At 39.6% G+C, this 25,769-nt stretch overlaps 1 protein-coding gene across 1 annotated transcript in view; it reads left to right on the plus strand.

Annotated features, from left to right (window-relative positions):
• The first annotated feature begins 1,729 nt into the window (after positions 1-1,729).
• The window catches only part of MICAL2 (microtubule associated monooxygenase, calponin and LIM domain containing 2), a 117,643-nt gene continuing 93,603 nt past the window's right edge, over positions 1,730-25,769 (plus strand). Inside the window, exons 1-4 of the mRNA XM_057418220.1 lie at positions 1,730-3,151; positions 5,321-5,678; positions 24,727-24,934; positions 25,603-25,719. Of these exons, the coding sequence (XP_057274203.1) occupies positions 5,415-5,678; positions 24,727-24,934; positions 25,603-25,719 (589 nt within the window). The 5' untranslated portion in view covers positions 1,730-3,151; positions 5,321-5,414. The remainder of the gene's footprint in view (positions 3,152-5,320; positions 5,679-24,726; positions 24,935-25,602; positions 25,720-25,769) is intronic.

A 25,769-nucleotide genomic window follows, 5' to 3' on the forward strand; every position in this document is an offset into this window, starting at 1 on the left:
GTTTTGAATTCCATACTTGGCCTGCAAAGTTATTTTGCAGGAGTTCAGTGGAAGTCATTTTTTTATAAAAATAAAGAAAAGTAATCTGGCTGTTTATAAAGAGAGAATGTTTGTGGGGCTATGTTCAGAAACATTGATGTTTCTGTTATGATTTGCATCTTAAGAAATGTGTTTCCTATTTGTCACCAATAGAAAACAAGTATTTTAGACAAATGTACTTTTGTGGGTTTTTTTTTTAGCCAGTTTTATAAGCAAAGTAAGGGAGAGCTTCAGTTATTACCAGAATAATTTTTTTTTTCCTCCTTTTATGTCAATTTGAGGAAAACATGCAAAGAAATAAAACCACCAAAAAGCTGTATTTCCTCCAGATAGAAATACTTATATTTAAAATGGTCACCATGAAAACAAAGTGCCTAATGCGAGTAGCAACTAAGTTGAAAAACCTAGAAGGTCCTGTAACACAGCCAGTCTCACTTAGAAATTTAACTTATTGTAATGGTATTGAAACTTGAGGCCATTATGTCAGAGAAGAGGCAGCACAAATGCTGTAAATTTTACTCATGACGAGGAAAGGCCAAGATGCTGCAGAAACCAGTCTTTTTTTTTTCTCTTGATATTTTTAACTTCAAGCAAGCAATAAATCTATTGTATCTTGCATGCCAAACTGAAGTCTTAATAAAAGAATTTGTTCTTGGTAAACATGACAGAATTAGGGCTATATTGAAAATGGAATCAGGATTAGTGGTATTGAAATGTGAGGAATTTAATTATTTTCCATTCTCCCCAAGGAACATGTTCTCAAATATTAGAAACAGCATTAGGGGACTAAGGAAGGACTTAAGTGCTGCAAGTTTGAATTCAAATTAGAGTTGTATTCTCTCCCATGGGACAACTAAGCTGAGAAAAGTTTTTGATTTTTGAGTATCCTACCTCAAAACACTGCTGACAAGCAATTCACGTGGTACCGTTGTCAAAAATGTAAGTTATTTTCATTTAATGACTCCTATATGTCAACTTTATTGCTTGCTCTGTTATGCTGAAAGGCTTCATGTGCAGGCGCGAGCCAGCTCCCTACATTCATTTAGTTGGTGATGATGACAGGAATTACCCTGACAGTGGAGACATTTTTTCACTATTCTCAAAGTCATCTGGAGTAACAGAGTTTGTTTTACCAACAGGAAATATCAGCCAAGACTTGAGGCATTTGCTTTCAGATGCTTACATCTGTACATGCATTGTAGCTTCAATTTCTGCTTCCTTTCTGTCCCTTTTGCACTGCTTTCCTTTAAGTTGTAGTAAGATCTTCACTTTCTCCTTGGGTAGCTACCAGGCATGAACAGCACTTCTCAGCTTTTCTTATCTGACATTCTGTTTGCCTGGGAATGGAGGCAGAAAGGAGATTGGGCTAACATTACAGTAGAAGGGATCATCAGAATGGGGGTCATCTTGTTCTCAGTATCTGCACTTTGTGTGAGGGAGCCTCCAGAGATGCCTGTAATACCATGGGGAAGCTGCATGGAAGGCTAGATTCTTGTATGTGCTTAATACAGCATACGTGGAACCTAAAGTGACAGTTCTTTCAGATGTGAATCTAACCCATGGATGCTTCAGTTCTGACTTCAAAGAACTGTTTGTCCAGACCAGTTCCTGCTTTCTAATTCTCTTCCTTTCTGTGACCCAAATTTTTATTGGGCTCTAGCACTTCAGTAAAGTTTTAGATAAGCTTCATTATATTTTTGTATTGTACTTCCAGAGGAAGTTCAGCGATTACTTTAAAAAGCATAGTTTGAAGTTTCAATATCAATACTCACTTTGATGAGACTTTTGGATCTGTATTTCATCCCTAGAGTGGTCTACACAATGAAGGAAGAAAAAGGATAAATGATAATACTCTTTAAGAACTCTAGTACTTCCCCAAACACTGTTTTTATTTTCCCCACTACGGGTAAGCAGTTTATGCATTGCCTCTTAATTCCGTCTTAAGAGGCAGTTACAGAACAAGAAACTTTAATTATAGTTCAGAATTACTCTGTTCAACTTCTTGTCCTTATTGCATTGTTTCTAGTGAGCTATGTACAATGCTGCATTGAAATATTTGTGACTCCTCAGAAAAAAATGCATACTTTTCCAAGAGCTGCATACACTTAGGACACCATCTTCCTCTCTGTCATCTGTCAACGCTGTGTTCATGTCCAAAAAAAGAGGAAAAAAAGTGGTGTTTCCAGCAAGCCAGAAACCCAAGTAACCAGAGTCTCCTGTCTCATCCTGCCTTTTTGACCACAAAATGTGGCTGTTTTGGAGAACGTGACCTCTGACACAGTGAGGAGAAATGCTTTGCTGGTTAACAAATGTCTCTGCTGAGATGCCACTCCACAGCTTTTCAATGTGGACAGGATGGGAGTGGTTTGGGTGTTTTTTGGAAGATTTTGTGCCCAGAAGAAACAGTCTCAGTCTTGGTTTTTTGGTGTTGGAAAAGGGAATTTTAAAGTGTCCAGGCTGTCCTTCCTTCCTGCTCTCTTTCCCAGTGGAAAGGCAGAGGAAGCCCAGGCCTGCTGCCCGTGTTTGTGTGCAACACCAACGTCCACTGTTTTGCATCATGCTAAAAATGTTTTCCTCCCCTTCCCTTTGCTTGCAGCGTTTCCTGCCAACCATCTCTTCTGTCTCCTCTTCACTGTTATCAGCCCTGGCACATACTGCTTTTCTTCTTTGGTTGATTCAGATATGGCTCTACTCTCTTAGCTTTTCTCTCCCCCCATTCCCCAGTTAGATGGAAAGTGCTGAGGCTGTGAAAATCTCCTCTCTGTGAGCAGAAAAGATACTAAATTAAAGAGCTTGTGATCAGACTCACTTATCAATTATGCCAGAGGTAACTTTTAAAGATATTTGTGTTGTATGAACATAACAGCCTTGTGGTGAGCTAATGAAAACAGTGGAGAGGAAGTATTGTTTTACGGCTAGTAAGTCGGTCAAAGTCTTTGGTCTAGCACTGAGGCAGTAGCAATGTGAGTTTATAGTGATTAATAAAACATAATCTGGCTGCTGTTCACTTAGCTCAATTGTCCAAAGTGGAACATTTCACTGACACTTTGCCCCTCCCCAAGAGACAAGAAAAGTATGTTGGCTTTTCTGTTACAAAAAATATCTTAGGCAGGTAAGTATTTATCCTTGATTTGACCTCTTTCTTTTTCAATGCGTCCTGTATATCAAGCTGTTAAGCTGCATAGTGGCATCTTGCGCTGTGCTGTTGCTATCTTCAGTTACACTTGTGTATAAAGCTGAAATGCAGACACAAATTGGCCTCTCCCAGGCTCAGTAGAGACATGGCAGTCCCTACCCTTCCCCTAGGAACTTCTGGATCTATTGGGCTGTTTTGGAGCGACCCAAAAACCCACTGTAGCTCTTGAGTTCCCGAAGTCGTGGCTGGGGAAGGTAATACTGGGCCCCAGTCGCATCTGTACAGGGATTGAGGAGGTGGCCAGGGTTCTTTCCATCACCATGCAATTGTTGGAGGGGTTTGCTCACAAATCATTGAGAATTTGAACCTGGAAAGGTACTGAATGTCCTGAACTCCTTTCGAGTCAATGGGAGTTCATAGCACTCTTGAAAAATTGGACCTTCTGGAAGTCGGGTGTATAAAATACTTGTGCTTTTACCTCACAAAGCCACAAAGCTCTTCAGAAAAGGGCATGGAGCATACTATAAATGAAGTATTCAGAGGGGAAAACAAAAATTTCCTGACTTATTCTTGGCACTAAATATTTAATCATGACATTTGGTCTAAGAAAATGTACAAACTCTCAATGTTGCCAATTTGTTTTACCCACAAACCGACAACAGACAAAGTTGTGCACACAAAGGTTATTTATTTTGAGCACAGCCAAGGAATGTTAGTATTCCAAATGCTTCCTTATATCTCCCCATGGGATCTCTTTAATAAGTTGCATAGTATTTTTCAGTATTAGAGGATAGATAATATAAGATAATGTAAGATAGACATGGTAGGTCTGTACTTAAATACACTAGGTATGTTTTCTTTTTTTCTTCTTTGAAGGAAGTGCAAGCAGAGAACAAATAGTTTGTGGACAGTGTTAAATTAAAAAGCAAAACCTTCAAAGGCCTTTCTAACAATTTATTCTAAAACTATCAGCCAAGAGATGGTGTTCCAAGCAAAATAACTAATTATGTGGGAGATTAGACAAGCATTGATTTAGTTTTGGGGGTTTTGGAGTGGTAGATAATTCTTTAATAGCAACAGAACCCATCTCTGGCCTTGAGTCCAGGTAGACCCTCTTCTGAGGACAAGTTTATACATAACCTGTAACAATATTCTTGGAAAATGTGAAAGCTATTTGCGTATTTTCTGTGGACCTTGGCTGACTCTAAAACGCTCCTCATTAGAGATTGAGAGCAAGGTTAAAGAAGGATAAGGGAGTGCCACAGTGAGAGTTCGTTAGTTCTTTCAAACTTACATTAATTTAAAATAGCATTGCTTTTAGAGAATGTAAGGGCATTTATCTGGAATATCAGGCAGTTTGACAGTGATCATGTTACTATGAAAAACCAGTGGGGCTTAGTGGGCCAAGCATCACTATTTTATATCATAGCACATGACAAAGTAAGACTCTAAACATAGAGCTTTAGCATTTAACATGTGGAGATGTGGAGATAAAAAATTCCTTTCTGCGCACTAAAGCACCAAACTCTTTCTCATTTTGGCAAGAGTGTTAGAAAAAGGGGAGTGCTCTTGTTACTTGTTTGCTGTTTCTTCAGTTCTGGTGTAACTTGTGATAATATTTCTCCTTAGACTGTTTTGTGTATTTGCTTGTGGCAAGTGATTGTGCCAATTCTAAATTGCTCTAGCTAAGCTGTGCTCTTGGCCCTCACTTATGCAAGGGGTGGTGTTGACTTTTGGCTGCAGGTTTCTAAGAATTCTTAAGACCAAGATGTTACCAGACAAGTACTTGCTGAGACATAAATTCTTCTTGGGGAAAAGTATCGGGACATTTGTTTTTTCTTCATCTATTATCTAGCAGTTATCACTGAACAAAAATTAAAGAAATCTTGAGGCTTTTGGTGAAGCTGGTTGGTTTTGAAGCAGTAGACTTGTAGGGTTTCTGTACCAGTCATTGTGATGTATATCATGAGAGTGCAAATATGTTATGTTTGTAACACTTATCTTAGATGCTACTACTGACTTTTTGTACCTGGTTGTCCACTTGCCATGTGTTGTATTTTTATATTAATAGTGGATATGCAGTTTGTGGGTTTAATTTGGTTATGCTGTACCTGCTTTAACATGACCTGTGTTTCTCTTTTCTAGGAATAACATGCTTGAAAGTACTTGGTAGTGCTGATTACCTGTACTCCAGCACAAGAGCTCCAGCCCAATCCTTTTCAAACACTTCTCTCAGAACATGGGGGAAAATGATGATGAAAAATACAGTCAAGCTGGCCAGATATTTGAAAACTTTGTACAAGCATCAACATGCAAAGGTACCATTCAGGCCTTTAATATTCTCACTCGCCAACTTGAATTAGATCCTTTGGACAATAGAAACTTTTACACCAAACTGAAGTCAAGAGTGACCACGTGGAAGGCCAAAGCTTTGTGGAACAAGCTTGATAAAAGAGCAAGTCACAAAGAATATAAACGTGGAAAATCTTGTATGAACACTAAGGTAAGTAGAGTTCGGTTTGGGATTTTGTAGTTTAGAGTCTTTCACACTTTTTTCCTGCAGAAGCAAGGTTCCTGTCATCACATGCAATGCATCCATTCATGTAACTCTCCCTTGAACATACTTTTTGAAATTATGGGTGATATCAACTGATTTTGACAAGTTTTCAGGTATTTTTGTTCTGCAAGTTTTATGAAAACACACGGTATGTAGGAGTGATCCTTAAAGCACCCTGCTTTACAATCTGCCTCAATCACGCAAAAAGCTTTTCTACCCTCTTTGGACATCAGTGTCAATAAGGCATAAGATGTAAACTCATGAGGCAGTAGATTTCATTCATTCCAGGCTCACAAGAACTACTGGCTTTATTAAACAGTGTTTTGAAAGGTCCAAATCATAGCATATTCAGCAGGCTTCTCAGTTTCCTGCTTTGTGGAAACTGTAGAATATCAGGGCTGGCCTGATGCTTTTCAGCAGCAGTTCTCAAACTGTTCTCTGGGAAGTGCAGCTTGGAGGTCTGGGGATCTGTCTTTGTCACCTAGCACTGATTCTAGTTGCTAAACAACAGCACAAGAAAATCCTGCACTATTTATGGATCTAAATACTTTCCTGTAACTGCTTTTTTGCAAGCAGAATGTGGATAATTGCTAGTGGTAGTTACTGAAGGAAATGGTTGGCTTGGTTGGTCGTGAAAAGGGCAGGGTATTATCTTCTCTTCAGTAGGGCATGCAATACCATATTTTGATACAGAGAGCCACTGAACATTGGTATAAATCTTGTTGACAGAGCTGTACAACATACTCTAGCTCATACCACTTGTTTCATGTAGTTATCACAGAATATTTTTGATAGCTTTCTCTTGGAGCAATTTACTGCTAAGTGATGGCTAAAAGTTGCCCCAAGAAGGTTAAGTTTAAAAAAGCTACTTGACTGTATTGAGCAGAGAGGGAGGGTAACTAGACACAAAAATGAAGAGGACTTTTTAATTGAAACTATCACTGAAGTGTTATGTTGGACTCAGTAGATAGGCAATGTTGACGGTCTCTTCCTGTTTGCATCATTGCATTGAGGCTTCTCAGGAGCACCAGGGAGAAGGACACCATGTTACCTTCAGTATATATATATAGAGGTCTCCAGTTTTATTTATTCATTTTGAATAAAGTCCCATAAAGTGATTATGAATATTTTCTAAGGTAACAGATGCCCTTACTACAGTTTTATTTAGTAAGTGAAGCGTGCCATTACAGCTATTTGCACTGTTTTCCTGACAGTCTCTGTTTTTATCTTTTCCTTTTATCTCCTTTTTTTTGACTCTTGCTTCCTTCCTGTCTTTTGTTCTTTTGAAAAGGCCTTGAACATATGTCATTGAGCATCTTCATGATGAAAACGTACAGGAAAGGGAAGGAATGAGAAAAGGTCTGATGGTTAACAAATTATAGGAGACATTCCACATGCACCTTGCCTTACATATACAGCCTCAGGCCCACATTTCATAGTTAATTTGAGGAAATATTTGCAACAAAAAAAGCAGTTTTAAGACACATGTGAAATATAAAAATGAAGTTCTCTCTCAAGTGTGACAGTAAAATGCCACGGCCTGGTTCTGCAAAGTTCCTGAGCAAAATGATTGATTTTTATGTATGGGAGAAGGCTCATGGCAATCAGTTGGTACATAAAATAAAGCCTGTTTAGTGCTTTACAAGGCTGCCAAGCTGGAGGCTAATCAACACCTTCCGCAGTGTTCGAAGTATGGTATTACTGCTCTTTGCAAGTAAAGGTTTATTTTTAGTGGCGTGGTGGAAGTATTTGCAGAAATTAATAGACGTATCTGATGCACATATGATCAAATTACAGTAGAGTTTAGAACGTCTGTATGTGAACAGTGTGTGTATAGATAATCTGTGAAATACTTGTAGATGTTCATTATGAGCCTGGACCATGCCCAGACCTGTACTTCACTGTGTCATCACGCATTTAACGAGAGAAACATGAATCTTCAGACTGCTGCAAAAAAGCAATAACCACAGTCTCTGTGGGGATATCTACCAAACATTCCTCACCCGTGAATCACACACAGCCTGCTGTGAAAGCCTATCTATGCAACATGAATGAGAGGAGACATGCTGGGAGAAGGCTGTGGACTCTCTGATCACTGCAGTGGTGTGCTCTGACAGAACCACTTACAGATAAGGAATTCTCAGAAATGCTGGCAGTCCAACCAAAATACCAGTGTAGAGAGATTAGGCTACAGTATGCGTGCCATGATTTTCCTTGAGTGCAACTGGTGATTTTAAGTTCGTCTGTCTTGCATGTTATGCCAGCTACCATTTTTAGTAGTGAAGCAGGCAAACAGGAGTTAGCAGGCTAAATCCTGACAACAGCTCACTTCTGTGCAGCTGCCTGGGGGCTTGTTGAAGTAGATCATCCCAGAGTAAAAAATCTTTCTTGTTAAAGCAGGATCACAAAATGAGCTAAGTGGATTTTTGCAATTGCAGTTCTGTAAACAGAGCCAAGGTTGCTAGTAGGCATCATTAAAAAAAAAAATGACTTGAAGGCTTTATATGAGCTCGTGGCCATGAGCTGTGCAGCTGAGTCTGCAGCTTCAGTTCTCAGATATGGCTCTGCAATCTGGCTTCTTGCAGTCTCTCCAGTCTTTGGAGGAGATAAAGGAAATTAAACACAATTGGCATCTAAATTACTCATGGTGGTTTTTTTTTTGGTGTGTTGTTTTTTAAAAACTGACAATCTACTGCCTTACCCCAAAACTGTTCATATTTTTTGCACTCTTATTTAAGAGGCGAATGTCGTACTTGTTGATTTTTGCATTTATAAACTCCTTAGCCACACTTAAGTTACTCATTACAATATACATAAGTTTTATACACACAGAACGTACCACTACCACTAAATAACAATAATCTTGTGTTTTAACTGCTCTTGAAGAACATTGCCAAATACAGCTTTCCAGGCTTCTACAATTACATGATTTTAAGCTGGATGAATAAAACCAGTTGAACAATTTTCAAGAAGTTCAAACCCACTGCTATTGCAGAGTTGCCTTATTATGGACATTATTTTCCCTTTTATTCTTTGTAGAAGAAAACAAAAAAACACCCCAAAATAAAACTGAAGTGCTATAGAAAGACATGCACAAAATTGGGGTGGGAATAAACTTTTTCTGAAGCTGTAGGAGTCCACCTGTATGTACGCTAAGTCTATATGAAACAGGTACTTCCTTCCGTCACCAACTTGTAAAATAAAAATGAATACTGTTCAGAATTGCTGTTTCTGAGAGCTGGCATTTGTTCACTACTACTAGAGAGAAATGGAAGTCTGTCCTAAGTAGGCAAAGCTCTAGAAACCTGTGATTTTTGCAAGTGCGTCTAGAAAAAGAGCACAGATTTATTATCCTGGCAAAGCTTCTCTCTCATTTTCATCTTTTGCTAATCAGTGCAGAGTAATGTGCTCAGAATCTGTAATGATTATTTATTTCTTCAGGGAATGAAGCATAGCTAGACAACTGAAGAAGATTAAAGTTTTAGCGTATGTTGTTCACTGCGCTAACAGTTTGAATGTCTCTAGTCTAAAGTTTGGAACATGCAAAACAAAATACAGTGATGAACAAGAATTCATCCAGCTAGTTGCAGTGTATTCAATAGCCTTTTTAAGACATGGGAGCATTCTTCAAACATTTATTTGAACCTCTGTGTATAGAGTAGATTCTTTACGTGCACTTGATTTACTGGCCATTTACCTGTGCAAATTATACAAATATATGCATGCTTGTATAAATGAGGCTCCTGCTGATGTTTGAGATGTGTATGTATATGTATCAGAGGACCTGGCTTGTGCTGTCCACCTGAAATTCTGACTCTCCTCATTCTTGAGAAGAGGAGAGGCCACTGCACATGAAAACATCCCAGACTTAATCTGAAGAGAAGTGTTGATTCTCTAAAGCAAATGTGGTGTTTTCTTCCCCTTCAAACATGTGTGCTGTTTTTTCAAACACATGCTTACATGAAGGAAATTCTAAAGTGCTACTATGTAGTTACCAGCTGCCATGGTAGACTGGTTTCAAGGCCTAACTGGACAAAATTAGCATAAAGCAAGTAAATAAAATCAAGCCAAGAAGTTTTGAGTGCTGTGTATGTAAATACACACATACATCCTCATTAGTAGATGTGTAGAAACATATACATTCCTGAAAAGCAAGTTAAATGATCTCGAGCTCTGTCTCTTGTTGGCCTGTCTAGTTTTCCTTGTTCCTGGATTTGGCCTTTCAAAGCTTGTTTCTCAGCAGATCAGGTTCCCTTCCAAAACCTCTTCTTGCAGAACTTTTTTCAAGAGAATGTCTCTAAAATTCTTTATGACCTTATTTCCATGGCTTATGTAAAAAACCACAGTGGCTCTGTTTGGTGGTGTCCTATGCTGTCCAGTCTTACATGGACTCAGTGGCATGTGCATCTCTGCTGTAGGGAAGGCTTTGCAGACTTCTCTGGCATGGTGCTGCTTTAGCAGAGAGCATGTGGCTTGAGGGGAGCCAGGTAGTTGGGGGCCAGGGTGTGAGCTGAGGAGCAGCCGTGGATCAGGAATGGTGCTGGAGGCTGGAGGTTCTACGCCTGACTCAGTGTTGGCTCAGAGCCTTGTCTCTGATACTAGCCACAGTGGTGTACCCATGAATGATAAACCAGGATGGTCTTTATCGGTCAAACCCCTTCTGAATCCTTTGGGAGTTAATAAAGCTTACTTTACCTGGTGCTCTCCTTCCATGGATTTGAGTAAGGGAGAGGTACCCCTGGGCCATGCTGGGTACTGCCATGTTACATAGCTGTAGGGTAGTCAGCAGGATGAGGAGTGGATACAAGGTCATGCTCCTTGTTATTAGGTAGAAGTTGGCTTCCTACCAGTCCTTGGTTGTTTACAAACATTCTATTCTGCAGTCTTGGCCCTCATGGTAAGTAAGGCAGGTTGGGCTCTGGATGTCTTCCTCTCTCCTGTCTCCACCTCTCTCTGTAGTGCTAAACAAATATTTGGCTCTTAATTAAGCAAATCATCCAGCATGTATAAACCTGTTGGTATTGTGGCTAAATTTCCTCCTGAATCACTGGCATTTGTTGATCCTTCAGAGTCAATTTGGATTTTCAGGCAGGTTTCTCCTTTGCTGTGTATATTGGTGCAGAAGACAGTGAGTCTGTGTGTTCAAGTGTTGCGACTGATTGTGTCCCATGAAACAAATACTGGTTCTTTTCTTAAGAAAGTAATTGAATTGTAAGATGAAAGAAGGGAATGCCAGTTGTGGCCAACTCAAAAATATCCTTCTTACAACAAAAACTTTAACCTGTTTATTCTATAAAGAGCGAATATCCAGATGGCATGTCCCTTCTGCTGGATTTACTGATTTCTACAAAATAAAGATTGAAATGGGGAGATTTCCGAACCTGATAATTGGTCTTTATAATGGAAATGCCAAACATATCTTAGATCTATTAGATAGCATTGCCAACCTGCTTATTATAATAAAAATGTGTTCCTGTGAAGGTCATAAAACTTGAAACTAGATGCTGAATGCCATATTTATAGGAAGTTTAGTGAATGAAAGGTTGTGACTTCTCACAAAAAGGCATTCAGCTGCTCTTTTGTTTGTTTCCTTTTAAAATCCAAACACGGTGTGCTTGGACAACAGAATCCAGAAGCTATTGAGGTGTTGGAGACATTAAAGGCCATGTACTCTACTTACTTTTTAAGTGTTACCTAGGTGTGTTTGGTATACTTGAAAGACAGTTTTTATTTTGGCATCTATGCTGCTTTGCTTTTGCCTTTTAGGACAGAGCACCTAAAGTCTTGCACTGCATTTTCATTGTAAATTCATTTTTTAGGAATTTTAATAAGTAACTTTTACAGAGTTATTTCAAAGTAGTAGAAAACATGGGATGAGAGGTAAGGAAAAGTTGCTTGAGATGCAGGGAGAACCAGCAAATCACCTATGAACATGCAGTGAAACCACAGTTGTAGAACACTGTGCATTCATTTCTCTAAGGATTTTTTGAGAGGGGATGGGGGCATTTCGGGTGATGACAGGACACAGAGCAGACAGGGTTCTTTGAAAACAAAACAAAGTGTTTGACTCTTTGAGCTGTGTTTTAAACAGATTGGGCCAAATTACGTCAGCAAAAGCAAATGTTTGGCATGTGATTTGGTAATGAAATCACTTTATTTTTATTATCCTACAGACATTTCCACAAACACACAATTTTTCAGCTTTATCAGTCATGAAAAGCAATGAACCCAGGCCAAAGCAATGTGATCAAACAGCCTAAATAAGAATTCTTCAGGCATTTGGGAATTTGAATTTTTTTTTGGCTGTCAAGATAACAGTAGCTTTACATCTGTGCTTTAACAGCACTGTGCTGTTTCTCTGTGCTTTGCTTAATGGCTTTGCAAGTAATCAACAGAAGGGAACTGTTCCACCCTGACCTGATTTCCTAGATATTTTACAGATTGCCACGGGGAGTGACACCCAGTCACTTTCACATAAAACACGACTATTGTCACCACAAGTGGCTTAACCTTTTGTTTCATTCAGACTTAATTACGACAGGGCGTGTTTCTCTAACTTTGGCTTTGTAGTGCTTTGGGGTTTAGCTGTATGAAGCAGCAGGGCTGGGTGTCCCTCCACCAGCCAGAGTGGTGTGTATGGGGTGAGGGATGCTCCTGTGTGGGCCGCAGTGCACAGCCTGTGCTGATGGTCTGCTCGGGTCAGGCCCTTCTCCTGGCTTCAGAGAGACCCTGTCGGTGCCAGATGTGGTTGTTAGGGGTTTGCTGTTTGCAACATTTCCAGCTTCACTCTGGTAATGTTTGTGTACTGATAAGTGAGGAAATACATAGCTTTTGCTACCAAGAAGTGATTAAACACTTGGCTGCTAAAACCCAGGTTTCAGACAATAAGGCAATTTCCTGTCTCCTTCAGTTCAGGTCCTTCCTGAGGTTCCCATGTCTGTCCTGAGAACTGGGGTTTTGGGGATGTGGTCACTCTTTCGTCTTTCTGCTGACAAATCTAGTTGTGCAGTATTTTCTGTTTCAGGCATCTGTGCAGACACTTTGGTAGAATTTAGAATCCCACAGTTCTAAGAGATTCTGTGTAAGAAGCGAAAATGCAAAATATCTTAATAGAAGCCAATTTTCTTAAGCAAACAAAATTTCTATTTGCTTTTTCTCTCTGAAAAGCCTTAATGTTGGAGTTTGTGGTGAAAAAAAGTTTAACTAGGATCTGTTGTAAAGACAAAGTAGAAATTCCCTGTTAATGCACTTGAAATTGGGTTAATTTACTTTCTCTGCTGCAGTGTTTAAAGGTGGATTATATTGTGTCAGTCAGTTCTCAAAATTCCCACATTCCCTAGTATGTCTGTACTTGCGCACAAAATCTGTTTCTGTCTGCGGGTAGCCGTGTTTCTGCCTGCAGGTAGCCGTGTTTCTGCAACCTAGACACCTGTTTGCCATTTCAGGTCTCTAGGATTTTGTACCTTGACCTGTATATCTGATGAAAGGTGCTAATTGAAAAATTATCTGAGTTTATGCCATAATCTGACATTATTACAGTTTTCTAATTCTTAAATCACTTAACCTTTTCCTCAGGTCAGGAATGTTTGCGTGAGTTTAAGCTGTATTTTGAAACGAACCTGGCAGGGGGGAGAGAACTAATTATTACTGTGGTGAAAAAGCCTTCACAAGGAGAGTCATTGTCCTGGCAGCTGGTCTCAGTGTGCTTCGTATCTTCCAGAAGCGTGAAAGTCTGACAGGTACCCAAGTGGGCCTTGGTCCCATTCTGGGTCCTGGGCGAAGGCAGAGAGAAGAACAAGCGTTACGTCATTTCAGCTAACAGACCAGCTGTACTTCAAGTCTAGAGAAGTTTTAAGTTAAAAATGCACAAGAGCTGTGGGCCTGTTGTACTGACCACCTGGGAGATGAGAGATGAGATGGGTAATGGTGACTTTTTGCATTGGCTGTGATTACTACAGCCAGGTGTAGGTGTCTTCTCCTTTACAAAGAAGTTGCCCCAGTGTGTCTGAGGGAAGTAAAAGTTGCAGTTCTGACCTGATCCTCATAGAGCCCTTGCTTTAACAAGAAAACTTGTGACTGTGGTTTAGGTTAAATTATATCACGCAGGCAGCTGAAGAACTATGCTTACAGTGGTACCAGTAAGTTTGCTCCAGACTAGTGAAACGCCTTCAGTGGGATTTCAGTTATTCCTGTTGTAGACTGGTATGTGTTGTGCTTATTAGAAGTGTGGGAGCTGGATTGAGGAAGGGCAGATGTGACCCAGCTGCAGTGACCTGCAAGTGCTTTAAAACACAGGGTTCAGAGTTTTAAAAAATGTTGAAAGCTAGAGGAGTAGTCCAAGATCAAGAGGATAAAATTTCCAGAAGCTACCAGAAAACTATGACTCTTCTAATAAAAGAGGACAAGAGGCAAGATTAGACTCAAACAAGCCCAGAGTTCCAGAGAGCATGGTCAGAATTTTAGAGAACATAACCTGTAGGAGAGGCTTAAATACCTTCACCTAATCTGTGGCAGAGAAGACCCAAAAAGGAACACTACACAGTTGTTCTATGGAGCTTGAACACAACCAGATCTGTTATTCTTTTCACCTTCACTCTGTAGTAGTCTGGCTGACACTGCTAGATCATACTCTGATTAGTTTTTCAGAGTTTGCATTTTGCCCTGGACATTCACTGCTCCTGTTTCAGCCCTGAAGAACAGCTTCTGTTTCCCAAGGCCATGCTTGTTTCTGCTTAAGAAACCAACCACAAGATACTTTCTTGCTTGTCTTGCATCACTCTGGATTTGTTCATTTGACTAAGATATGAACTTAGAAGGAACCACGTGGTTATGCCACAATTTGAATTAGACTTGTGTTGCTTACTCCCACTGCCCCTGTGAATGAGTTACAAGAGCAGCTTTGAAAGGACCTGTGCAACAGCAAATGCACGTCTCTGAGACTGATGTCCACCTCCCCATCCTGCCTGCACACTCTGCCATCCTCGCTGGATTTACAATTCAGATAAAACAACTGCCACAGGGAAGTTTGCAGCTCAGAGTAGAAAACATTGCAAGAGATGGTAGTGAGCTTCCTGCCAAGGACTACACACCCATATCACTAATAACAAGTTATGCTGATCAGCAACTGCTCAGTGGAAGGCAAAGGCATTTCTCTCTAATTCCACCCCCCCCATCTTTTCTCTTGTTTGTTTGTTTTTTAGCAAGGTAGGAAGCAGTTGCATGCAGTAGGAAGCCTTTCCTGATGGGTGAGGACTATTGTGACTGGTGGAGCTGCTGCTGGGGCTGCTCCCTGCCTGCCTGGCCACCAGGCTGTTGGGGCTTGGGTGGCTTACTCTGTCTTCTAATGGGCTGTAGGCATCTGGGGTAGGAAGTTCACTGCCTGGCAGCCCAGATACAGCCTTGATAGTGGCAGAACAAGCACAGCCAGTGCTGTTGAGTCAAGTGCCTCCATCTGAATTTCACCCTGTCTGGAATGTGAAAACAGAGTCATTAATATGGAGGTGTGTAAATAAACACTGATCTTCTATGTATGTTCATCTTCCTTTTATTGCATCGGAATATGGTGTAAAAGGGACTATCACACCTTGTGAAGTGCAGTTTGCTGTCAGATTTTACCTCCAACTCTCTGCCCCTCTCTTTGAAGCATGCTCTTTTTTTTTTTTTTTTTCCCTTTTTTTATATTTACTTCTATTTTCCAAGACTCTTACCTTCAGTAATAAGGCTGTTTTGTCCCTTCCTTCTTTGTTTTCAGCCAAAAAGGTTTTGGAAATAAGAACTAGAGGTGCTGAAATTTGATTTTCTCTGTGTGATATACTGCCAGCAGCCTGGTTAGTTGGTTCTGTGTGAGTGCTGTTAACATTGCCTGCTGTCAGAAGCACTAAAGGTACATTTTCTAATTTGAGTTATGTGAAGTGTTTGAATCTATCTTGCATGTTGATGCTACTTGATACCATATTTTGAAGAGGTGCTGGTTGGTCAGTTCTTATAGTTTTTAGGTTGTAAATAAAAATGTAAAAGCATTTTCTACCCGTGGTAGACTGGTATGTGCAAGTGACCAGTCAAACTGGAAAAAAATCGGTTTATCACTCTTTGGAGCTGTATTTGGCTTTACTAGTTAAGTGGCTGTGAATGCTAGCCCTGGAAAATGCGGTGCCTTCGAAGACTGCATGATGAGCCAGGAGAAAATAAACCCCAGGAGCCCAGAACTGTTGCTTTGTTGTCCAGTGTTGTATTTTGAGCTCATCTATAGCTGCCATGCACTATTGTACAGTCGTTCTGCTTGTCAAAATTAGAAATGATGGGGTTAAACGATTCAGCTCTTCAAAAATAAATAGATAAATGATTTTTAAATCTGGATTCTGATGGCTGGTTCTGTATGAGCTCGTTTACCCAGTACTGGCTTCTAAAAGCCAGGTCTTAATTTGTTGTTGGTTAATAATTCACCTAATATAAAAATGTATTTGCCAGTGTGTTTTAAAATATTCTGTGAAATGACCTTGGAATAACTTGACTCACCGCTTACTTTAAAAACCAGCTTCTGAATGGAAGCTTTACTCATTTATTAGATTGTCGTAATTGTTGTTCAGTTAACAATTTCAGGTTCAATTTAGTGTTTCATTTTGGTACCCACACCAGGCTGTAGCAACAGTGCTATTTTTGTGTTGTGGGTGGGATTTTTATTTTTTTTTCCCCAAGCATATTACCAGCTTCTTCCTGTAGCGATGCCATGGTTGTTGACCAGCCAACATACCTGCATGCTTTGGATGCTGTCAAGCATGAGAAATCCCTTCCTCTGCGCCTGTAGACAAGTCCTCCACTGGCTGGTCAGCCTCTGACCCTGAAACCATGTAGAGGATTAATTATTTCTTGCAATTGTGATCACGCAAGTGTCACTTCTTGCAAGGCTTCCAAGACTTGAGTCTTGGACACTGGCTAGTCTCTGCTGTGCTCACAAGTGAGGCTCTTGGTGCCTTTGTTTCTTCACCTCTGCTCACCAGTTTTCTGTTTCTGAACAGTTTGTTTCATGGTTTTGTCTTGGTTTTGGGTTGGTTTTTTGTTTGTTTTTTTTTTTTGCTAAGTGTTTAAGGGTAGCCTTAAAGCATTATCTCAGTATGACAGGCATAAGCCTACAAGTAAAAGACAAGGTACTCAAGTGCTGCCAACCTATTCATGACTGGGATAGTCAGGCAGCATTCTTTCTGCAAGGTTTATCTTGTTTTCATTTTGATTGTTTAAGCAACTGATGTAAAAAGAAAAAAAAAAGAAAATAAAGCGGTCTTTCCTGGTTTTTGGGTGTGCTTTTTTTCCCTGTTTTGATTACAATGAAAGACAGATAGGAAAACAGAAAATAGGCTCTTAATTGCAAATGATGTTAGAGGGTTTATTTTGTGCTTTGCACTTGCCTGATTTCTGCTGGATAATCTGTTTATTAAAAACAGTGTAACATTTGCTGTCAGGTTTTCTTCAGCTAGCTGTAATTGTGCTGCAGGACAACTTAAAGTTTCTGGAGATACTTTTCTATGTTATGTCTGCTAATTACAATTTTTATTTCGTTTTTCAGTAAATTATTATAAAAGCTCCGAGATCAAGCCGAATATATTTAAATATGTCCAATGCCACCTGAGTGAGCTCTTCAGAAAAGCTCCAAGTAACCAAGCCTTGACAGCGTTGGTGCGTGAATGAAGGAACTCTTGACCTTCTAGCACACTGAATGCATACAGCTTTTCTTTGTGTTGCACAGAAGACTATAAGTTTCAGATGTCTTTCATACCATTGTTTTAATTTCATGTAATGGAAAGATTTTTATATGCAGTTCTAATACTAGTACATATATCTGAGAGAGAGACAGGATGGATGGACAAGTGTGTCCAAATTAATCCAGGAAAAATGAAGGCACGTGTTTTTTTCCATGCAGAAGCTTATCTTCCAAAAAAGAGAAAAAAATCCCTGTAAAGATGAGCCAAATGAATGCAATAAATGTACTAATGTTTCACTTCTGGCATTAAAACAGGAGGGCAATAAAGATAGATCCTCTGATCCCTGGACTGTGCAATGTCCAGCTGTGAGCGTAGCAACTGCAGGGCACAGTGCTGGGGAAAGCTCTGTCCAAAATCAGCCTGGATTAGGTAGCCTCAAATCCTTGTTACAGTCTTTTAAGGAGAAAAATAGCAGTGTTTCCATTTTAGCCAGTTCCTGATATGGGCACTTTTGGCAGGAGATGACAAAACTGCATATTTTGGAGGTGCTCAGCTGAGGATATGAAGGGTAAACTACTGTTGGTAGTGAAAGCAGAAATGGAATTGTAGTGTTGCACCAAAATGGTTTTGTTGCTGTGGTTGGTGGCAATTAGGGGTGCATGAGTCTCACAGTTCCCAGCTGCCTTTGAACTTCCCCAGCAGCGGTATTTATGTGGTGTTCAGTCTCTAAAAAAGTCCATTCAGCAAGATCCAGCTAGTCATAATATTTTAAGGTAGATTTTGGAACTATCTGTAGTTCATTTAAATAGTGTTCATATAACCCTTTGGAGAGTTAAGACCTCTCATTAAAATACACTTAACTGAATATTATTTTTGTCAAATGAAACGTTTTTAACCTTACTAATTTTATAAGGAGCTCATGAAACATATTATAGTAGAGGAAAGTTCTCCTAAAGATTACTTCATTTTTGTAGGGCAAGTTTAATTAGCTCCTATACCTTCTCCTTTTGTTGGAAGAATCTGTAGTATAGATCTGTTAACCACAGAAGTTTGGGGTATATATTTTGGTATCTGGCCTCTTTCTAAAAACGAATGAAAGAATTCCTGGTTTAGGTCAGTGCTGTTCCCTTTCTATATGTATATCTAGTCAAATCGACACCTTCCAAATCATTCTTGTATTTAGCTGCAGTTATTATCATCAATGTTCTTGACAAGGTCATGTTCTGTTGCCTTTTAGTAAAAGCAGTTGTATATGCATGGCAGCATTCAGCAAGTCAGGCAACAGGCAACAAGGACAAGCATCCTATGCACTGCAGGGCATGTTACTGACAAAGCAGGTCTATACTAAGGTGCCTGTTAACCAAGGTATTTTATAGCAACACATCCTTTGTTGGCAATGGCTGGGCTGGCTTGTAGTGGTATGTAGTATGTAAGGGGATGGCAAGCACTTTGTACAGGGGTCTTCATCTGGAGAAGCAGTGAGTATCTGAACAGGACTGTGAAGGGGAGCAGGCATATATTGAGGTGCTTTGGTAGGCCAGGCCTGCAGCATGATTGGGCTAGCACCATAAATTGACAAAATGTGTCATGCCTATTGTGAGTGTAACCTTTTTTTCTTTTCCTTCTTTTTTTTTTTTAATAAAACTTTATCTCTTGACATTTTTGATATTGCCTCAAGTGGCACATAGAATTGTATTTTTCAGTGATTTCCATTATAGTTTTTCAAACTTCAAAAACTATATTGGCTTTTCAGTGGATTCAGGGTACATTTGACTGCACTGTTGTATCCAGTGGTTGTCAATGAATTCATGTGATAAAATCTGCGACTATAAATATGAGATGAACTGTGAGTCAGGAATGTCCTACTGAGCAGCCCTCTTTTTGCCAGAAACATTTTCGTGTCTAATAAGGGGGATGAAGTGAAAAGCAATGTGGTGGAGAGAGATTCCTGCTGTAGCTTCTGGTAGCTGTCTGCCTTAGCTGCTTACGCAGCTGTTTCTCTTTGGAGCCATTCCAGGGAAACAGTCAATGCTGATCCAGAAAATGTGTTGTTTCATTGTGTTTTTGTGTCTATCTCGTGTTGCATCACTTGCCTAAATCCATGTATGATGTGATCCCGTATAGTCAGTCAAATTAATCCTTGTGAACTCCTGTTGCTTTAGACGTTGCACAAAGGCCGAAGTCCCACATCTGGTGACTCTGGGAATGAACACACCCGAGTCCCAGAGTAAATGGTGGAAGAGTGTTTGCCATGGAAAGGCAAAATATTGTGTCTGTCTGCATCCTGCAGGCTGTCTGGGCATGGGTAGAGCCTCCTGTAACTGGGGAAACCTGCAGCACCAGGCAGGGACCTTGAGGCATGTGGGGAGTTGGTGTTCATTTCTAGCAGCATGATCCATTCCTATAGGTTTTGATTTCCAGTTAGTACTTTGGGCAAATATTACATATAAGCTGAAAGAAGTTAAATAATTTGGGTAGATGGTTTTCAGTATTTTTTTCACTAGTGTACGTGTGTGTATTTCCACTGAAGAGTAGAAATGGTGCTTCTGGCTAGGCATGCCTTTGGACGATAAAGGGTGTCTCTGCATCTATCCAGGTGCTGTTGAGCTGGAGTCTAAAATTAATCTCCTCTTTTTCACCTCTAAAGCAACTGAAAGGCAGAAATGAGAAAGTCTTGAACTCCTGGAGTGGTTGTAGCTCTTCATCCCCACCCCACAGGAAGTGGGTCATCATTGAACATATTTTGATTTTCCAGGACTAATTTAATGGTGAGGTACCTTGAGCAGGAGAGGAGTGAGGGATTTAAAGCTGGGTAATAACAATGTGATGCATTGAGCTACAATGGGATTTGTCTATTCTTAACCGTGCAAAGAGATGCAGTTTGGTTGCATCCCCCACCCACGTGCTACTACCAACTGGTGCATTCCTCAACTGTGAGCATGTAAATGTGGAGGACTAACAAATTTATATATATATATTTTTTTTTTTTTTTACATTTTTCAAGGTCAATGAGTAGATTCTGTCAGTTATTAAAGTGGATGAGAGATTTCTGTGACTAGGTCATTGTGGAGTGGGGTGGGTTTTTTTTTTAAGAGTAGTGTTAGTATTCATCTGCTCTCTCCCCTTTCTCTCAAAGCCTCAATTGTTTCTGTATTCTATATAAAGATTTACTTCAGTGTGTGAAAACCAATGGAAGAGTTCTACAAATTCTCAGCTGTTAAACTGCATATGGTTTTTCCAGAGTGGGATATAGGGGTCTGGATTCACAAGCTGCCGATTTAATAGTGGGGGACAGGAGGGGTTGCAAGAGGCTCCTACTTCCCATCCCTCTCTTCTTTCCTGTCCTTCTATTTTTAAGTCTCATGTTTGTACATTGTATAGAGGAGATCGTACCAAAAACCTGTGCCTGGCACAGAAGTCATTCTGCTTTTGGGGAGGTAACTTGTGCTGCCATTTATCTCAGCACTAAGTGCTCTTATTCAGTGTAGAAACATTTCCTGGAGATTTTCAAGGCACTGCCATTCTTAAACATACCAGTAGAGAGAAAGTAGGATCTCATAGAGTCAGATCAACCTTTGAGTAGAATCAAGCTTATGAGACTTACCAAATGCTGTGTATGTTTATATTATTACAAGTGAACACTTTCTGATATCTTTTAATTGCACTTGGGGAAAAAATACACAAAGTTTCTGCTCTATTTCAGTCTGAAGATAAATAATGCAACAAGAAGTGTGCTTAAGTGAGACAAGATTTATACAGAAACAAGTAATTATCTTTTAGGGAAAAGTATGGTGTTTTTTAACAGTACCATAAAACCATATTATTTACTCAGTGGTTTAAGTGACAACTTTTGTAAAATATGCAAAGCCTTATTAGTGTTTTATTTTGAAGTACAAAAATTTCCATGCTTTACCTAATGTTTATAATTGTAAGCTGAAATTGTCCTAAGTTTGTCACTAGGCAACTGTTACTGGCCTGTAAACTTGCCTTAATCCTCTTCAATGGGGATTTTGTAGCTGGTATTCAAAAAATGCCTTTGCAGAAGTCTAACTCAAACCAGCATGTCCATTTATTTATGATAATTTATATCGTAAGTGTAAAATTTTCCTTGTTGCATTTATTGCAAGCAGTAATTGGTATCATTCATATCCAGGATATTTGCAAGAAGAGTAGATGAACTTAGCTCACATAAAATCCTGATGAAAAGTACTCGTGGTGACTGTTGCTTGTAGGAGTTGGTGTTTATGGGCAGTCTCTTCAGTACTGCCAGTTACAGCATAGCTGGAGTTTGGAGCAGGAAATTTGATGTACATAACCTTACATGGTCCTGTTGCTGATGAGGTGATGGAGCACAGGCAGGTGTGCCCATGCTGTTCTTGGGGAGTGTATTAAATTTAATGAAGCTTCTGATTTAACAGGAAGTGTTTATGTATGTTTGCAGGCAGCCTCACCCTTTGTAGTATGAGGTTTTCGCTGAGAAATATGCCTTCTCTCAGTATTGCTATCTTGGACTAACGTGGTGTATATATGCAGTAAAACAGGATATAAACTCAACATGATACAGAATCTTCAGGTATGTTATGGAAGTCTAGTCATGATCTTATTCTTGAACAAGCTGCCCTGTATTCTGTACAAGTCTTTCTCCCTTCATTTGCAGCCTGAAAAGTAAATATGCAAAAGCTCCTTGTCAGTCCCCTTGAGAAACTGTTACTTTGAATAAGTTGCGGAAGATGCTTTTGAGTTACCCTTTACCTTTTTAGGAGGCGGTCTGGCACAATTGAAAGACAGTTGAGCTGTGAATGGTGATGTGGATGTCAAGAAACCCTTGGCATTTGTCCATCCATGTTTGTTACATTTCAGGATTGATTGCTTGAGACTTCCTTGCATGATGTCAGTTTTCATAATCGGTGTTAAATTGCAAGATGTTAATTTCAAAAGCAGGCCCTGATGAGCCAGGAGACTGAGGTAACAGGAGGTGAAAATGGGAAGCCATTCAAGGCTTGTTCTAGGCTGACTACAACAAGGTTTCTCCTGTGACTTTGCTAGCAGAGAGTTTGGGAGGGAGGGAAGGGACAGGCTAGTGGTATGCTCTCTTTCCTTACTTGATAAAGGTAGGAACACAAACACAGTAAGAATTACCTTTGCAAGGGTTTTATGTTGGTTTTGACCCCAGAAGTTTAAAAAGAAAAAAAAAAAAAAGACAAAGTGCCAAGAGTAAGCTCTACACCAGCAGGAAGTGTCCTTAATAAATCAAAGAACAAATAGTGCTGAGACACAGATAAATGTGTTTATGGAAGGTAACCATGGATGATGACAAATATACTACCATTTTTCATGGTGTCTCTAGGCAGTTACAAATACATTTTGCCAATGGTCACAGGAGGAGGGGAGGGGACAGAATCCTCCTCAGAATTGTAACATACTGTGTTGCAGAGCCCCCAGAGGAACTAAGAGTGTTTTCTGCTTGGGTTTTATTCCTTGGCAGGATCCACTATGGCTAAATCTCAAAGGCCGCTTTTTTAAAGAAAAAGTTGTGTGTATATAATACAGTTTGTTAGCCAAAACCCAGCCCCACATTGTCAAACCATGTATGGTCATTATTGTAAAATCTTTCTAACTGCTTGCTAAACATTACTGGAAAACTCTGTACCTGTGAAGGCAGTCACTTACTTGTTAGAATTCGCAGTTCCCATGTTAATCACAACATGCATGTGCAGTGAAGAGCTGACCCACCAGAGATCCTCTTCAGCTGGGGTAACATCTGCACTCTATTTTCTTCCTTTATATAATTACATCTGTTGCTAGTTTTTAATACTTAGCATGGAGTGAGGAGTGTTCTTCTGAAATTATGAATTAAATGTGTTCTTTTAAGAGGAAGAAAGCCAAATGGTTAATGCAACAACCTATCTTTAACTTATTTAATGTCTCTAGTTAAAAGAACACTTGCCTTAAGCAAAGCAAAAGCACCTCACAGGAACTCTTCTTTCAGTGGGAATTTACTCAGATTAATTATTAAATTAAAAAAATCCCTGGCACTTCTATGATTGGGTTGGACAAAAGTCATGGACTAAAGTCAGCACTGGGTAATTTTTTGCTTAAGTTATTAAATTTGAAAACAAATGTTGAACGAACCAAAATAAACAAATGACTCTATTTTATGAAATTGAAATGTAATGGGAACCAGACTTGTATCCAACAAGCCTCCAAATACAGTCCATGCTTGCTTTGAAGCTTCAATCACTGTCTGGCTATGTGTGCAGGATGCACAGGAGCATGTCTGGTGTGTGAGATAATGGGTTTGGGGTGCAATGCAGCACAGCTCAGCCTCTCTCCATTAAGGCTCACCTTGTCTCTCCCTGTCCGAACCTGGTGCTTGAACTGGTGGCATAGAGTTTGTGAAGTCCATGAGTGTTTTTGGGTGTTTTCGGGGAGGTAGGGTGAATTTTGGGGGAGATGTGGAACAGCAGTGATGAGACTTTCTAATCAGTTTTTAGTAATCAGTCAGGAAAACATAAGCATTAAATATGTTAAGTCTTAATTAGTTTGCTTCCTGGAAATCCTTTGCTTGTTAGGCTGTGAAAACTTACAGCTGTCAACTAAAATTTGGGCAAGAATTCTCTGTAGTGATTTCTGAAGCAGTTCTTCTGAGGATGCCCAAATTTAGACTTAAGCTCCTAAAATGTGATTGTGCTGACAGTGAGGATGTTGACCAGTGGGTGAAATGGAATAGGGCAGGTCAAGTTCCTTGGCTCTGGTAGGGAGTACAAGTCTGCTGACTGTTCTTAACATGCACTACTTTATGACAGTAGGTGAAATAGGTTGTCATATTCAGGATACATCATCACTTGAAAGAGTAACTAGTACCGTAAGATTACTGGCTTATCATAGATTTGTTTAACAAGTCTAACAAATGTCCACCTATTTCCTCTTCAAAACAAGACCACTTATTTCCTTTCCTCTCTTTTTTATGTAGCTGTAATCCTGTTTACTGCAAGCAGTTTTGAAACACTAAATGTGAGTTAGAAATGTACAAGCAGGTGCTCAAAACTGTTTAGCTTTTTTCTGTTTCTTGTTATATCGTTTTATCAGATGTTTCTACATCTGCATGAAGCACAGCTTATCCTCTTGTATAAATTGACTGAATGCCACACGAGCAGAATTTGAATGTTTATTGGTTTAAATAGATGACTTGCATCCATTCTCAGTAGTGTATATCTGGTTGAATATCAATTTGTAACAGAGGAGTGTGTGGAAGTCAATACAAAACCCTGTGTAAGACTCCTTCTTTTCTGTGCTAGTGTTTAATTATTGGAGGTGGCCCATGTGGCTTGCGGACTGCCATAGAACTTGCCTTTCTGGGAGCCAAAGTTGTCGTTGTGGAGAAGCGGGACACCTTTTCAAGAAATAATGTGTTGCATCTCTGGCCATTTACAATCCATGATCTCCGGGGACTGGGAGCAAAGAAATTCTATGGAAAATTCTGTGCAGGATCTATTGATCACATCAGTAAGTATCCAAGGGCATGGGCACAGTTCAGATAACAGGTGTACTGAAATCAGATGATTACCAGAGACTTCTTGATTTGGCAGAAAGTTCGTCTGCCTTAAACATGCTCAAGTGCATGCTTGCACACACACACACACAGAGGAAAAGAAATGGTCTCATTTAAACAAAATGGCAGTTGAACATTTGACAGTCTTACAGAGTAGATTTTTTTATTAGTCTGGATTTGTTAAACTATTTTTTTTTAACTGTGAAGTATGAAGACTATTGACATTCATTCTAGTATGTTGAAGATAGACACAACCCTTAATCTAATGAAAAAATATGTGAAAGTGAGGTATTTTACAGGTAAATATGCTGTATAATATTCTGTTCTAAAATGGTCAACATACTGGTTAGCAGATCCTTTAAATGTCATTAAAAAGGAAAGTTCTATATAAGTATTGCTAGAAACTCACTGAAGTGAGTCTTATTACCTACAGATTTTGCTGCCAGAGGAAAATGAGACAGAAGAGAGCAACAGGCTGTGGCGGTTGCTACATTTGCATTCAGCACAGTATGGGAAATAATAACGCTGCATGCTTGTGTTAACAATATCAGTTGGGTTGCATGCTTGTAGCAGCTGTAATTACTTACGTATTAAATACTTCTTCATTACTCACTGTCTACAGGTATTCGACAGCTTCAACTTATCCTCTTCAAAGTTGCACTTATACTAGGAGTTGAAATCCATGTGAATCTAGAATTTGTGAAAGTCCTGGAACCTCCTGAAGATCAAGAAAACCAAAGTATTATTTGTCATAATGTAGTTTTGTTCACAGTACCTTCTTTTTGGCAG

The sequence above is a fragment of the Pezoporus wallicus genome, unplaced genomic scaffold, assembly GCF_028554395.1.
Source record: "Pezoporus wallicus isolate ANWC-B61680 ecotype Strahan unplaced genomic scaffold, APGP_CSIRO_Pwel_v1 contig_2025, whole genome shotgun sequence".
Lineage (NCBI taxonomy): Eukaryota > Metazoa > Chordata > Aves > Psittaciformes > Psittacidae > Pezoporus > Pezoporus wallicus.